This window comes from Pseudoliparis swirei, chromosome 21 (genome assembly GCF_029220125.1).
Source record: "Pseudoliparis swirei isolate HS2019 ecotype Mariana Trench chromosome 21, NWPU_hadal_v1, whole genome shotgun sequence".
NCBI classification, from domain to species: domain Eukaryota; kingdom Metazoa; phylum Chordata; class Actinopteri; order Perciformes; family Liparidae; genus Pseudoliparis; species Pseudoliparis swirei.
The window spans coordinates 16,202,928-16,217,496 of record NC_079408.1 but is presented as its reverse complement, the minus strand read 5'-3'; the positions used below and the strand labels follow the sequence as shown (position 1 = coordinate 16,217,496).

General features: G+C 43.4%; 1 protein-coding gene across 2 annotated transcripts in view; it reads right to left on the bottom strand.

Moving 5' to 3' along the window:
- The window catches only part of afap1 (actin filament associated protein 1), a 72,092-nt gene extending 58,652 nt beyond the window's left edge, over window positions 1-13,440 (bottom strand). Inside the window, exon 1 of one of the 2 annotated variants that reach the window (XM_056442229.1) lies at window positions 13,140-13,440. In XM_056442229.1, coding sequence (XP_056298204.1) covers window positions 13,140-13,176 — 37 coding nt within the window. In that variant the 5' untranslated portion in view covers window positions 13,177-13,440. The remainder of the gene's footprint in view (window positions 1-13,139) is intronic. The other variant, XM_056442231.1, reaches the window with a different exon arrangement.
- Window positions 13,441-14,569: the final 1,129 nt, after the last annotated feature.

Below are 14,569 nucleotides of genomic sequence, written 5' to 3'. Positions count from 1 at the left end.
AGACAGACAGACAGACAGAGAGAGACATACAGAGAGACAGACAGAGACAGATAGAGAGAGACAGACAGAGACACAGACAGAGAGAGAGAGAGAGAGAGACATGGACTGAGTGCAGACTTGATACTTTCTTCATGGACTTGAAGTCATCCTCTGCTGTCCAACGTTCCCGACGTCTCCCTGCTCTCTTTATTCCCCATGATGAGGGATCATGCGTCTTCTTGTCCCTGCAGTAGCTCTCTTGTGTTCTTTCCTGTGACTTGTTGGACATTCACTCAAATCCAGAAAAACACCCATTTACATGAAGAGGGTGGTGCAGATTGGCGATTAAAACGCCCTGACATGCATCACAGTGTAGAGGTTTTCCTTTAAATGGAATTAGGTGTACTAACATTTATTTTAACATGAATTATATTTGTCCAGATACCTTCTTGATGTGTTTGTTGTGAGAGAAGGTGCTATCCTGTAACTTGGTGCATTTTTGGAGAAAACCTTTTTTTTGATTGCTTTTTAATATTCTAGAAAAGTTGTAACGAAGGTTGTTTAGTTATTAAAAAGAATGAAAACTGGAATAAAACAAATCAAAAAAAGGGCAGGTCAGAATTTGCCCAGCACATTGCCATCTGCTTCTCACTTCAGGAACAGGTCTTTTCATCTCTGCAGCCCGGTTACATCCCACCTTGGAGACCAGGGCACCGGCTCCCCCGGCACCAGAGCCGCCGCATGGGCATGTGAGAGGAAAATCAAACACACAGGACCTCAGCCCTTCTTTGTTGTTCTCAGAGACCTCTTGCTGTGTGACCCCCCCCCCCCCTCCCCCCTCGCTGCACCACACCCTGTCCTGGTGCATCACCAAGACAGCTGTGTCATGTCATCCTGAAAGCTTTGACAAACAGGCACCCTGACGCGCTAACAGGGTCGTTCCATTACAACAATAAGCGTATTAAAGATGCCCGCTGAGGCAGATCCCAACGGATCCTCTCTTAATGGGCCCAAATTAGCACCAAGACTATTTCAACTGCTAGTTTTACAGTTTGAGGAAGGGCTCCAAAAGGTAAATTCTGAGATGATGATGATGATGATTAAGTCAACAGGCCGGTTGCCGGTTGTGTTTCAGCCATATTAAACTGTCCTCTTGGCATCCATCAGGGTGTTCTGAATAGATCCCCTTCCTCCTGGTGTTTTTCCAGAAGAGTATTGACACAGGGGGAGGCCGGCCGGGCGATGATTAGCCAGCCCCAAAAAGGTCTCTGTTCCCGCAGGCCAACTTACTGACAGGCTGGCGTTGCAGAGAATACAAACTAATTTCTCCTCATCTCTCCTCGAGACTTCTGGGATCCTTCTTCCCCACCAACACCAACATAAAGGGCGGGGCTCTCACGTGAAAGCTTTTAAACTTCAATCATCGTTGGGGCAAACGGATTCTCAGAGAAAGGCGGAAAGGGAAAGCCACCCCCGACTCGAAAGCAGAACCAAATAGGCCAGAGCGGTGACACCATGTACCCGTTCTGCCCACATCACACACACCCCAATTAATTGTCAGTCAACTCAAGGTTTCCGTGAGGAAAGCTGTAATAATATATGGCAATAAACACAAATGGCGCCCCTTTAAGTGGGAGAGCTCTTGAGCAAGGACTTGCTGAGAGGGATCCCTGATCGGGTTAATCACAGGTTTTTGTGGATTAATCATGATTAATCACATATGACCGATATTCTCGGTATATTTTGTGAGAACATAGAGATTTATGACAAAAGACGGATATATACATTTATACATTCTTCTATACAATGGTGCTGCAACTCAGCAGTTATTTAGCAGTTTTCTTCCATATGGAACATTAATACATCTTCATCCTAAACAGAATGTTTAACCCTCCTGTTACCTTTCGGGTCAATTTGACCCCATTCAATGTTTAATGTCGGTGTTCTTTGGGGTCAATTTGACCCCAGGCTGTTTTTCACTGTGTCAAACATATAAGAAATATCAACTTTTTATTTATTTAAAGGGCTATTTAGGTAGTCAACAAACAAACATAAAGTACCTCACACTTAAACTTGGGAAGCAATATTAATTCTAATAATTTTCTGGAGGTTTTAATTGCTGGGGTCAAATTGACCCCGAGGGTAAAATATGTTAGTAAATGTAAAGGTAACAGGAGGGTTAAACAGAACATTTTTCTCTTGTTTGTCAACCATTAACTCCACCATGATACAATCTAAAGGCCTCTAGTCTTCCTCGAGCAGCTGCTGAGGCAAACTGACTGTGTGGGTTTTCTTCATGAACTGGGCCGTGATGAAAGGGACGGCGGGGACACCGCTGCAAAGCTGAAACCTCACCGGCCCGGACACGGGGACAGATTGACAAGTGACTTTTTTTTTGCTCGGTTCCGATGCGCGCACGGAGCTCTGTGGTGCGCGAGACGGAGATCGATAAGTGTTAACGCAACGCGAAGAGACAGAAATGACATGCTGCTGTGGAGATACGATCAACAACAGACGTTTAGTTTAATAAAAGAACAAAGACGTGCTATAGAGAACATGTCAGGGGGCGGGCCAATCTTTTTAATGTCATGCGATCTACCGACACGACGCCGCGATCGACTGGCAGGTCGCGATCGACGTGTTGAGACCCTGATCTACAGGAAGTAAAAGTCGAAACAAGGTTTCCGTAGGTGAACCTGCGGAAGGATCATTACCGATGAACAGACCGTCTGCATGAGAGCGGACAGAGTTCAGATTGAAGTGGTGTATTGGAAGCTCATTTTGCAAGTTACTTTTTTTTCGTCCCGACGACCAACAACAGACGGATTGGAAGCTCATTCTGCGCATGCGTTAAATGCGTTTAAAAAAAACAACTAGTTAAACCTGAAATTGAATTAACTGAGTTCACGCGTTATTTTTCACAGCACTAGGAAATACATATATAAAGCACCTCAAACATTAAAGAAATTACAGATTTCTTTAAACATTTAGGACTTTCACTTTGAAAAATGTCCTAATTGATACATTAAAATTGTTTGATTGCTATTGTAGGGGATTTCAGATATGTATAGAACACATCTGCATTATTCATTTCCTGGAACTCTTGGGGAAATCTATTTACAGGATTTTTTTTAACATACCAGGGTTTTTCCTGCATAGAGAAAATTTGGGCGCGCGCCTAAGCTGTTTTCCCGAACGCCTATGACAAATCCCGAGCGCCTAAGGCAAAAAAAAGTCTGCGATGGAAAAAAAAAAAAAACAACAACAACTGTGTTCATCACGTGCATGTCAGTGAATATGTTTTCAATAGTATGTTTCAAGTCGGCTACAGCCAAACCCTCGTTCTGTTTTGATCAATAGTAATCGAGTTAATAAGCGTGTCTTCTTGTCTGATCAATACGCAACTGTGAGGTGCGCGAATGGACAGAGCGGCCAGCTGCTGGTCACTCAACAGCCCGACGTGCACGAATACACCTGGACTATCAGAGAGGTTTCAATCGCGGCGCACCTCAACGGAGTAAATGCGCCCTCCGAGGGCCGCAGAGTGAGAGGTCCACGAGGGGATCCTCACGCACCGAGCGGCGTCCTCGTCCCCCGAGTTGAATCTCTGGGTCAACTCAGCCGACATGTCTGAGCCCCTATAGACTGATGTTGACGATAAACGCGTTCGGTCGGGAGCGCGCGAGGGTTTTGATAAAGTTAGCGGAAGGATGTATGTGACAACATCCGGTTTTGCAAAGTTAGCGGAAAGAACCACGTGAAACAACATCCGTTTATCAAAATAAGATGTCGACAAATCATACACGATTACATATAAAAGTAAACAATGAACTGATTTTGTATCTTTAGAGATCGTTTCTGAGATTTAGCTTAAATTATGCTAACATTAAAACATTTTTACTGTACCAAGGAAGAGTTTAAAAAAATAAGTCAGACTTTTGTAAGTTAAACAAAGTCCTGTAAATGGATTTCCCCAAGAGTTCCAGGAAATGAATAATGCAGATGTGTTCCATACATATCTGAAATCCCCTACAATAGCAATCAAACTATTTTAATGTATCAATTAGGACATTTTTCAAAGTAAAAGTCCTAAATGTTTAAAGAAATCTGTAATTTCTTTCATGTTTGAGGTGCTTTATATATGTATTTCCTCATACAGGCATGAAAACGGGTCAGGGGTGAAAAAGGTGAGGATAGGCGCGCAGGGGGGGGGGGGGGTGCTGGTGGTGACTTCCACGAACATCGATGTTGGACGTTGTATGATAATCTATAGGCCCTCCATTCTGACACCAAGTCAGTGATCGGGCCCTATAATACTATAATAATAGTAATATTGTGTATAATATGGTCATTCATGAACCAACTTCCTTTTTTTGTTGTTGGGGTGAACAAGTCTTCAAGTCTTGTGAGCCATGAGTCTGTTCCTCGAGTCTGTTCTGCCTCTACCTGGTTGTCACAATCTTCTATACCATAACTGCCATAGATATCATGATACAATACCATAAAAACAGTATACCATAAATACGATACTGGTATATTTATCTATAATAGTAATAAATAAAATATCTGTATGGTTCACTTTTTACCAACTTTTTCAACACTTAACAAATAGCAGTAATATTAGTATTAATACAGCAAGATATTAATGAAACTACATGGAGCCTTCATAGCATTGATGATACACTATGAGGCCGTTAGTCTCTGACCAGATGATACAGAGTTCATCAGGAAGAGCAGCTGTAGAGTTACACAACTTTACAGACTGAACTTAAACATTTCACTTCTGGCATCTTTTTTTATTTTTATTTTTAAAGCCGAAAATTCCGCCACTTAACGCCCCTCTCTGTTAGCGCTGCGCAGTGTGCGCAGACAGCTCGACACGGAGCAGCGCGTGCGCTCTGATCGCTCTTTTAATGAAGTATTGAGACTAAAAATATGCTAAATCACATCGCTCTTAACGTACGGGTACTTTGTTAGCATCGCTACACCGTGCAGCGCGACAGCAGCAGAAGTAGCGTCTAACATTCAAGCTAACCTAAACCACCAAACGCTGAAGACATCTTGACGCTGATTGGCCGAGACGCGACACGTGCCCATCAAAGATGTTCTATTGCGAAGAGCAACACTTCACATTTTCTCCGTGTCCCACTCCAATCTCATAAACGCCGGCCGGCCAATTGACACCCCCCCCTACCCCAAAACAAAAACTCTTCGGTTCTACACGATTCACGTAAGTCACCTATTTTAGTTTCAAAACGGCGAATTTCGCCGAAAGGTGAGGGATTCTCATGCCTGCTCATAGTCCTAGGCAATAATGCTACACAATAAATAGAATGCTTCAATCAACACCGTGATCGGTGATCGGTATTATCGGATGGGCAGATACTGATTTCAGTGATCGGCACCCAAAAACCTGATCGGTGCATCTCTAATTGTCAATCTATTAGCCTATCTATTTTAGCAAAATGATTTCCTCAAGCATTGCCTCCATTATTTATGGGGAAAAAAGCAAAAAAAATACATAGATGCCTGCTAATTCCAGTGCTATAGCAATAGAGACCGTGCGCGCGCGGCACCCAACATTTTTTTTGGGGAGCACCGAAGACCCATTTTGACCCAGGAAAAACCCTGCATACAAAAGTCTGACTTATTTTTATAAACTCTTCCTTGGTACAGTAAAAATGTTTTAATGTTAGCATAATTTAAGCTAAATCTCAGAAACGATCTATAAAGATACAAAATCAGTTCATTGTTTACTTTTATATGTTAGTGTATGATTTGTCGTCATCTTATTTTGATAAACGGATGTTGTTTCACGTGGTTCTTTCCGCTAACTTTGAAAAACCGGATGTTGTCAATTAAATCCTTCCGCTAACTTGATCAAAACCCTCGCGCGCTCCCGATCGAATGCGTTTACCGTGAGCATCAGTCTCTAGGGGCAGACATGTGAGTGTCGGCTGAGTTGACGCAGTGATTCAACTCGGGGGACAGGGACGCCGCTCGGTGCGAGAGGATCCCCTCGTGGTCCTCTGCACTCTGCCGGTCCTCGCCGGGCGCATTGTCTCTGTTGCGGTGCGCTGCGATTGAAACGTCTCTGATAGTTTTTCTCGTCATCTGATCGGCCGTTTTGAGAACGCCGATCAAAACCGATAATGGGAATATCGGCCCATATGGATCGGCGCCAATCAGATCGGTGCATCCCTAGTACTTACATGCATTTTTATTACCGACACTAACTAATGCATTCACTGTTCTTTCCAGATCGGTGAAAATGCTTCTATAGACAGGGAGGTTGTGGTCATAAATGTATCATCAGCCAGATCAATACACTCATGTTCGCCACCTATTATGTGAACACTGGGGCCCCCTCACGGAAATCAAACACTCCACTGGGGTTGTTCTTATGTTTCTCTATTACTGATGAGTAATAGGCTGCTCTGGCATTACGGAGAGCCTTCTTATAAATTTTAAAGGACCCATATTATGCCCATTTTTCCACAAGTTGATATGGTTCCTTGAGGTCTTAATGAAATGTTTGTAACATATTTAGGTCAAAATACCACAGGAATAATTTCAAACAGCACCCTTTTTACCCTGTCAAAAACACCTACCCACAGATTAACCTGTTTTGAGTGCCTGTTCCTTTAAATGCTAATGAGCCAGCTCCCCCCTCCTCCACGAGATGCGCTCGCCTAGCTGCTGCCTGCCTACTGCAGATGAAGATAGCGTCCTGCAACCATCTCGTTTTGAACCAGAGTCAGACCCTGAACAAGAAGAGGCTCCCGAACAAGTTCGAGAAGTTAGGGCTCAACAGGACGTTTCTGAATGTCACTTCTACATTTGTGTTTGTTTGTACATTGGCTAAGGTCTCACAGTCTTGTTAGCGGTTTTGAGAGCATCGTGGTGCTAGAGATTCGAGTACGTGAATAGTTTGTGCATGTATGAGTATGTAGCAAATACAGTATATTTATGTAAGTTACTGTTTGTGAAAGTGTTTGTGTAAATGCTAGTAACGGGAACGCCATAAAGATATAAATGCTACATGAGTAAAGTTCCATCTGTAAACTAAAGTGTTATCTGACAACAGTAAGTGACCAAGCAGGGCGGGGGTAACGTTTTACCTCCATTAATTAGCGTTTAAACCTTGTTTACTTATTAAATCGTTGTATTTGATGACTTATGACTTATTTGATGACTCATGTCTGTAATATGAACACAACTTTCAAATAAACTTTACCTGCAAAGTTGTGGTGGGGGGCGGTCCAAGGCCATGTAGCCAGACTCCCTACATGGGCGTGCTTCAAAATCTACGTTGACGTTGGTGGTGATCCCTTTGGACGCACTCAAGCATATCGTTTCTGATATAGAGGAACCACAACAAGCCGCGTGAGGTTTTTTTCCCCAGCGTTTTTGTGTTGGGAGACATGCCAGATACCCAAATTAACGTATAGAAGCACTAAAAAAGTGGAATTTTCATAATATGTCCCCTTTAAGACTATCGCCAAACTAAGCGGGATTCTTCCAGATTGGTGGAATTGGCCTAGAAGTCAATTAACACGCTTCCTAACACACGCTCTATTTCTTAACATGTACATTTTTTATGCTTTTCAGTTGTCTATTCTGGCCGGTTTCCTTTGTGTACAAACACAGCAAACACATAAGTGTTTCAAATGTTTTTTTTCGTTTCCCAAAGTTGCCAGAGAAGGTCTCCCTCTGTCCCCAGCAAGAGGCTTCTGTCTGTATTTGCAGTGCCGTCTGTTCAAATTCAAAGAAAAGTATCCGCCGTACCAAACTGAGAGCCCAAAACGGGTATGAACCTGATTGAACTTTACCGAGTAGAGACTGTGTCTGTCCCACGGCCACTTCAATTAAATAAATCAAAAGTAAGCAGAAGAGGAGTCGTACACAATAACCTTATACAAGTTAACACAATTATTTCAGCAGTGCAACAAAATAGGTCTATTAAATGTGGTCTCCTAAATATTCGATCTCTGTCATCTAAAGCTGTGTTACTGAATGATTTAATATCAGATAATCACATTGATTTATGTTGCCTAACTGAAACCTGGCTGAGCCATGAAGAATATGTCTGCCTGAATGAATCGACTCCTGCAAGTCATATTAATACTCACATTCCTCGAGGCACCGGTCGAGGAGGTGGAGTAGCAGCCATCTTTGAATCGAGCCTATTAATTAATCCTCAACCAAAATTACACTACACCTCATTTGAAAGCCTTGTTCTTAGTCTTTCACATCCAACCTGGAAAACACTACAGCCAATTCGATTTGTGATTCTGTACCGGCCACCAGGTCCATATTCAGAGTTTATATCTGAATTCTCAGAATTTATATCAAGTTTGGTTCTTAAAACCGATAAAGTTATTATTGTTGGAGATTTTAATATCCATGTGGATGTTGATAATGATTGCCTTAGTGCTGCATTCATCTCCTTGTTGGACTCGATTGGCTTCTGTCAGAGAGTACAGAAACCCACTCACAGCTTTGGCCACACGCTTGATCTTGTTCTTACTTATGGCGTTGACATTGAGCATTTGAACGCCTTCCCACAGAATCCTCTTCTGTCAGACCACAACCTCATAACTTTTGAATTTATACTACCGGAGTGTACTCCGTTAGTCAAAAGTTTCTACACTAGATGTCTAACTGATAGTGCTGTAGCTAAATTTAAAGCGATTCCTTCTGTATTTGATTCGATACCACGTCTCAATATAACAGAGGACTCCTGGTCTAACTTTAGTCCGTCCCAGATTGATCATCTTGTTGACAGTGCCATAGGCTCTCTGAGAATGACACTGGACTCGATAGCCCTCTGAAGAAGAAGACAGTGAGGAAGAGGAGGTTTGCTCCTGGTATAACCCTCAGACCCGCAAACTGAAGCAATCGTCACGAAAGCTTGAACGCATATGGCGTTCAACTAATCTCGAAGAATCCCGCTTAGTTTGGCGAGATAGTCTTAAAACATATAAGAAGGCCCTCCGTAATGCCAGAGCAGCCTATTACTCATCAATAATAGAAAAATAAAGACAACCCCAAGTTTCTCTTCAGCACTGTAGCCAGGCTGACAGAGAGTCACAGCTCTGTGGAGCCGAGCATTCCTATAAACCTTAGTGGTAATGACTTTATGAACTTCTTTAATGAAAAGATTTTAACTATTAGGGACAAGATTAATAATCTCTTGCCCATAACCAGTGCCAATCTGTTCTCAAGTGGAATGGCCTTGGAAACCGCTGTATGCCCTGGTGTATATTTGGACGCATTTTCTGCTATTAACCGTGACCAATTATTTTCAACGGTTTCTACTTGAACACGTCTACCTGTCTCTTGGACCCCATCCCGACGAGGCTGCTTAAAGACGTTTTGCCTTTAATTGGCGGCTCTCTATTAGATATTATCAATGTGTCTCTGCTAACAGGCCACGTACCACACTCCTTCAAGGTGGCTGTTATTAAACCTCTCCTGAAGAAGCCCACTCTGGATCCAGAGGTATTGGCTAACTACAGACCGATCTCTAACCTCCCTTCCTCTCCAAGATCCTTGAGAAAGTGGTCGCAAATCAGTTGTGCGACTTTCTACATCATAATAGTTTATTTGAGAAATTTCAATCAGGATTTAGAAAACACCACAGCACCGAGACGGCACTGGTGAAAATTACAAATGACCTCTTAATGGCAGCAGATAAAGGACTCCTCTCTGTCCTGGTCTTGTTATACCTTAGTGCTGCATTCGACACCATTGACCATGACATCCTGTTACAGAGACTGGAGCAGTCGATTGGCATTTCAGGCACGGCACTAATTTGGTTTAAATCCTATTTATCAGATCGATCTCAGTTTGTATTTGTAAACGATGACGCCTCGATAACCACCAACGTTAATCACGGAGTTCCACAAGGTTCTGTGCTTGGACCAATTTTATTTACCTTATACATGCTTCCTTTGGGCAATATTATCAGGAAACACTCCATAAACTTTCATTGTTATGCAGATGACACTCAACTATATTTATCGATAAAACCAGAGGAGAGCAACCAACTCTGTAAAATTCAAGCATGTCTTAAAGACATAAAACATGGATGACCTGCAACTTCTTGATGTTAAACTCAGACAAAACCGAAGTAATTTTAATCGGCCCTGAGCACCTCAGAGATCAATTATCTGGTGATGTGGATTCTGTAGACGGCATTGCCCTGGCATCCAACACCACTGTAAAGAATCTTGGCGTTATCTTTGATCGGGACTTGTCCTTTAACTCCCACGTAAAGCAAATCTCAAGGACTGCATTCTTTCATCTACGTAATATTTCAAAATCAGGCACATCTTGTCTCAAAAGATGCAGAAAAATTGGTTCACGTTCGTTACTTGAGACTGGATTACTGCAACTCCTTATTAGCAGGCTGCTCTAATAAATCTCTTAGGTCCCTCAGTTGATCCAGAATGCTGCAGCTCGTGTTCTCACTAAAACTAAGAAAAGAGATCACATCACTCCTGCACTAGCTGCTCTGCACTGGCTCCCAGTAAAATCAAGAATCACTTTTAAAATTCTTCTCTTAACCTACAAAGCCTTGATTGGTGATGCTCCATCATATCTTAAGGAGCTTGTCGTACCATATTGCCCCACTAGAGAGCTACGCTCACTAAATGCGGGACTACTTGTAGTTCCTAGAGTCTTAAAAAGTAGAATGGGAGCCAGAGCCTTTAGTTATCAAGCTCCTCTTTTATGGAACCAGCTTCCAATTTCAGTCCGGGAGGCAGACACAGTCACCTCGAGTAGACTTAAGACCTTCCTCTTTGACAGAGCTTATAGTTAGGGCTGAATCAGGTTTGCCCTGGTCCAGCCCCTTGATATGCTGCTATAGGCTTATAGCTGCCGGGGGACGTTTAGGATGCACTGAGTACCTATCTCCTCTTTTTCTCTCCTTAAGGATGAATTTTCATCTCTCAATCACACGTTACTAACTCTGCTTTCTCCCGGAAGTCCTTTTGACTTTACGTCTCATGGGGTCATCGGACCCTATGAGACGGCATAGATCTATCTGCCTGATGGATCGTCTGGGTCGTGGAATTCCTGCTCATGACTACGCCACTGTCCTGTTGAGACTCCGCCCACTCCTCCTCCCCACCGCCATCTGCCTGATGGATCGTGGAGGTCTCCATCGTGGAATATGCCTACTATGAACTATTCATACACTCTGTCATATTCATTGAATGTATTTTAACTCTAAATCTGTCCTTCTGTACACATTACATCTATTGCATCTGTCCATCCTAGGAGAGGGATCCTCCTCTGTTGCTCTCCTCCAGGTTTCTTCCTTTTTCCCCTGAAGGGTTATTTGGGAGTTTTTCCTGGTCCGATGTGAGGTTTTGGGGCAGGGATGTCTATGTGTACAGATTGTAAAGCACTCCGAGACAAATTTGTAATTTGTGAAATTGGGCTATACAAATAAACTGAACTGAACTGAACCGTATACTTCATTCCTGTATACTAGTTGTCATTAACTCACATTGGTTAAACCCCCGTCCAGATGCCAAACCAACACATGATCCGCGCCACTGAGATGTGATTACACCCCCAACACACAATAGGTGTCTGTCAGGAGCTGAGCAAATGCAGGGCGGAGAAGCGCTCCGGGCCACCCGATACCCTGCAGCTGCTCGCGGAGGTCCTGTTGTTGTAGGAGCACATTCACTGCTACAAGCAGGACCCATTAGAGAGGCCAGGAGCATTTGAGGAAACCTCTGGCTGCATGGACTCACCCCATCATGGCTCACTGCAGCTTCAGTTCAACTGGGAAATCTGATGCAATGCATTGACTCTAACATCGAATACCGGAGCTGTTTAGGGGATGGACTTTATCCTCATGAGGGACAATAAAAGAGCTTTAATTCATTTAATCAGCTTTTAAGTGAGTCTCAAACTCTAAAGCAAAACCAAAAGGTGGTTGGAATGCCTCGTTTCTTTTCGAATGAAGTCTAGAAAGTCAGAGTGGGTATCATTTCAAATGGAGGCCAAGCGGGTCCAGGATAGAGCCCCCATAGTTCTACCTTACAAGTCTGACACTACTGCTCCATTATTTTAAGTTTCAGTAAAGCATGAAACATTATACATGTTGTTGATGGATCTGTTGTCTATCAACAATAAGGAAATGAAAACCAGACTTGATTAGGTCACAAAACTAGAAAAATTACGTGCAGTCATAACAGTGGGCTCCGTCAGAAAGCTGACATTATAGCAAAGTACAGTAAACTAATATTAGCAGCAGCTACATGCTTTAAAGTGAGTTGTTCAGAATTCAGAAGGGAGTACAATACATATATTCAGTCAAAAGACAATATTTCTGTTGTTTTCAAGGACAATTTAAAGGTGAACTGTGACTACCATCTAACGAAAAACAGCCTGCAGGTTTATGTACTGAACAGACCAGACATGAGCAGCCGCAACGAGACCCAACGAGACCCAACGGTTCCATTGGGATCAACCAAAAGCTACACAGGGGTCATAAAACCAGGTCCAGGTCCAGACCCCCGAAGACCAAAGACATCCTTCACATTAGGAGCGTCGTGACCACATCACTTCGACAGATGACTGAAGGGAGCTTGGTGTGAGTTCATACCACATGGGCACGTGACCACGACCACAACCCTGATGACGCTGTCCTCCCCTCTCCTCCAGCACCATAGGTTGAACAACATTGATCAGAGACTGCTCGACCACCGGCTCTGCACAGTCATGACCCAAGAGAGGCCAGCTGCTGTTTTACGGTGGTCGCGTGGATAGGCTAGAAAGTACAGAAATGTACCTGGAATGGATATCCTTTTGCGCGTGCGTGCGCGCAGCACAGATACTTGCATCAAATAAAATAAATTGTAGCAATTTTGCAAGAATGCTTTGTATAAATTAAGAAAATAGAAGCACAACATCCACAACACAAGATAGTAGAAGTGGCAGACCGTTATCAATTCATGGAGGCTGAGCTACAACCTCTCGATGCGAGCAGCTCGCGCGCGCCCACAGACCTTTTAAGTCGAGTTATGATAAGGAAAGAGACTCAGTGGATGACGTCACTGTAGCCTCATGGAGGGGCTCCTGTCCTGTGAATGTAACTAAACGGTCAGAATGCAGCCCCAGGTGGAGCAACTCACCCCGGGTGGAAGTGAACAGAAGAGGGTCGCTCCTCATCGTGAAGTCAAACGCATCCGCCCGACGACGCACACGGCAGCGGGCGCGTGCCCAGCGGCTCCCCGGCAGCGGTACAGTCCACGCCGAGAGACGGCACAGCTACAGCGTTAGTTCCTCCACGGGTTCCTTCTCTGGCGAGCCGACCACTGAAACGCCCTCTGTTGCTTTGAGAACTTCTCTCCGGGTCTTTCTCTTTCTCCTCCTCCTCCTCCCTCTTCGTTCCCCTTCCTGCTTCTTCGTACCTCCGCCCCTCAGCTTCTCCAAACGTCCCCCAAACCCTCGCGCTCTCTCCCCTGCAAACGGCCCGCACGGATACTCATGCTGCATTTAAAGACCATCGGAATTAAAACAATTCCTTGCCTGAATTATGTATTTGTTTCACACTATCACAATAACTAGATCAGGTCTCACATTGCCTGTTTTTCATTTATTCTTCATTATTTTCAGTATGGAACAACAACAAATGATTTCTATTATTTTCTTAATAATTGCTATATCCAGTTACGATTTACCTGAGCGACCCTGAACGCCTCTTCTTGTTCTGCCTCCTGCCTCCTCCTCTCTGTCTGCATGGACAATCTATCGCCAGCATTCTTTAGGCTCATATTTCTAAATATACTTTGTAAACATTTATTTAATCAATTTTTCAAACAGAGTGCAATTATTTTTGGCAATTCCATTACTGCTTTGATTATCATTATTTATTATTTTACAATATCCACTGTTATTTTTGGTAGTTATAACTTCTATTACGCCTACTGCTCTCATTATGTGAATCATCTCTCTCATATTTTATTGAAAGTGCTATAACTCTGTTATGTTGTTCATCCTGGTCACATGGCATATATTATACTTCTGTCTCTGTTTCCTCCCCAAGACCCAGGAGGTCGTATGTGTACAGATTGTAAAGCCCTCGGAGGATAATTTGTGATTTGGGGTTATAAAAAATAAATGTAATTTAATTTAATTGAACCTTCATTGTTGTTCCTGGGGATATTGTTACTGTACCAGGCCTCGACCATTCATCTCTTTACTATTAAATGCTTGTAATTTTATATTGGTTTACGTGGTCACTCCCTGGATGTCACCCTGGAGAAAAGTGTGTCAAAGCAAAGGATTTTCTTCTCTTCTGTAAACCTCGTGTTTACAGAATTATAACCTTCATAACCCATTAACTTCAAATCAGATTGTTCCTCAGCAGCTCAGTCACACGTTGCCACATACAGGAGAGCAGGAAAGAGACAATAAAAGAGAGCAAAAGGCTAGCTGTCCTAATTACACCCCATTACTATAAGCTGCAGACCGACCCCCCCCCCCCCCCCCCCCCATCCCCCATCCCCAGGGACAGGAACCAGTCTGAGTTCAATATCCCATCTGCCATAAGGCAGCAGCA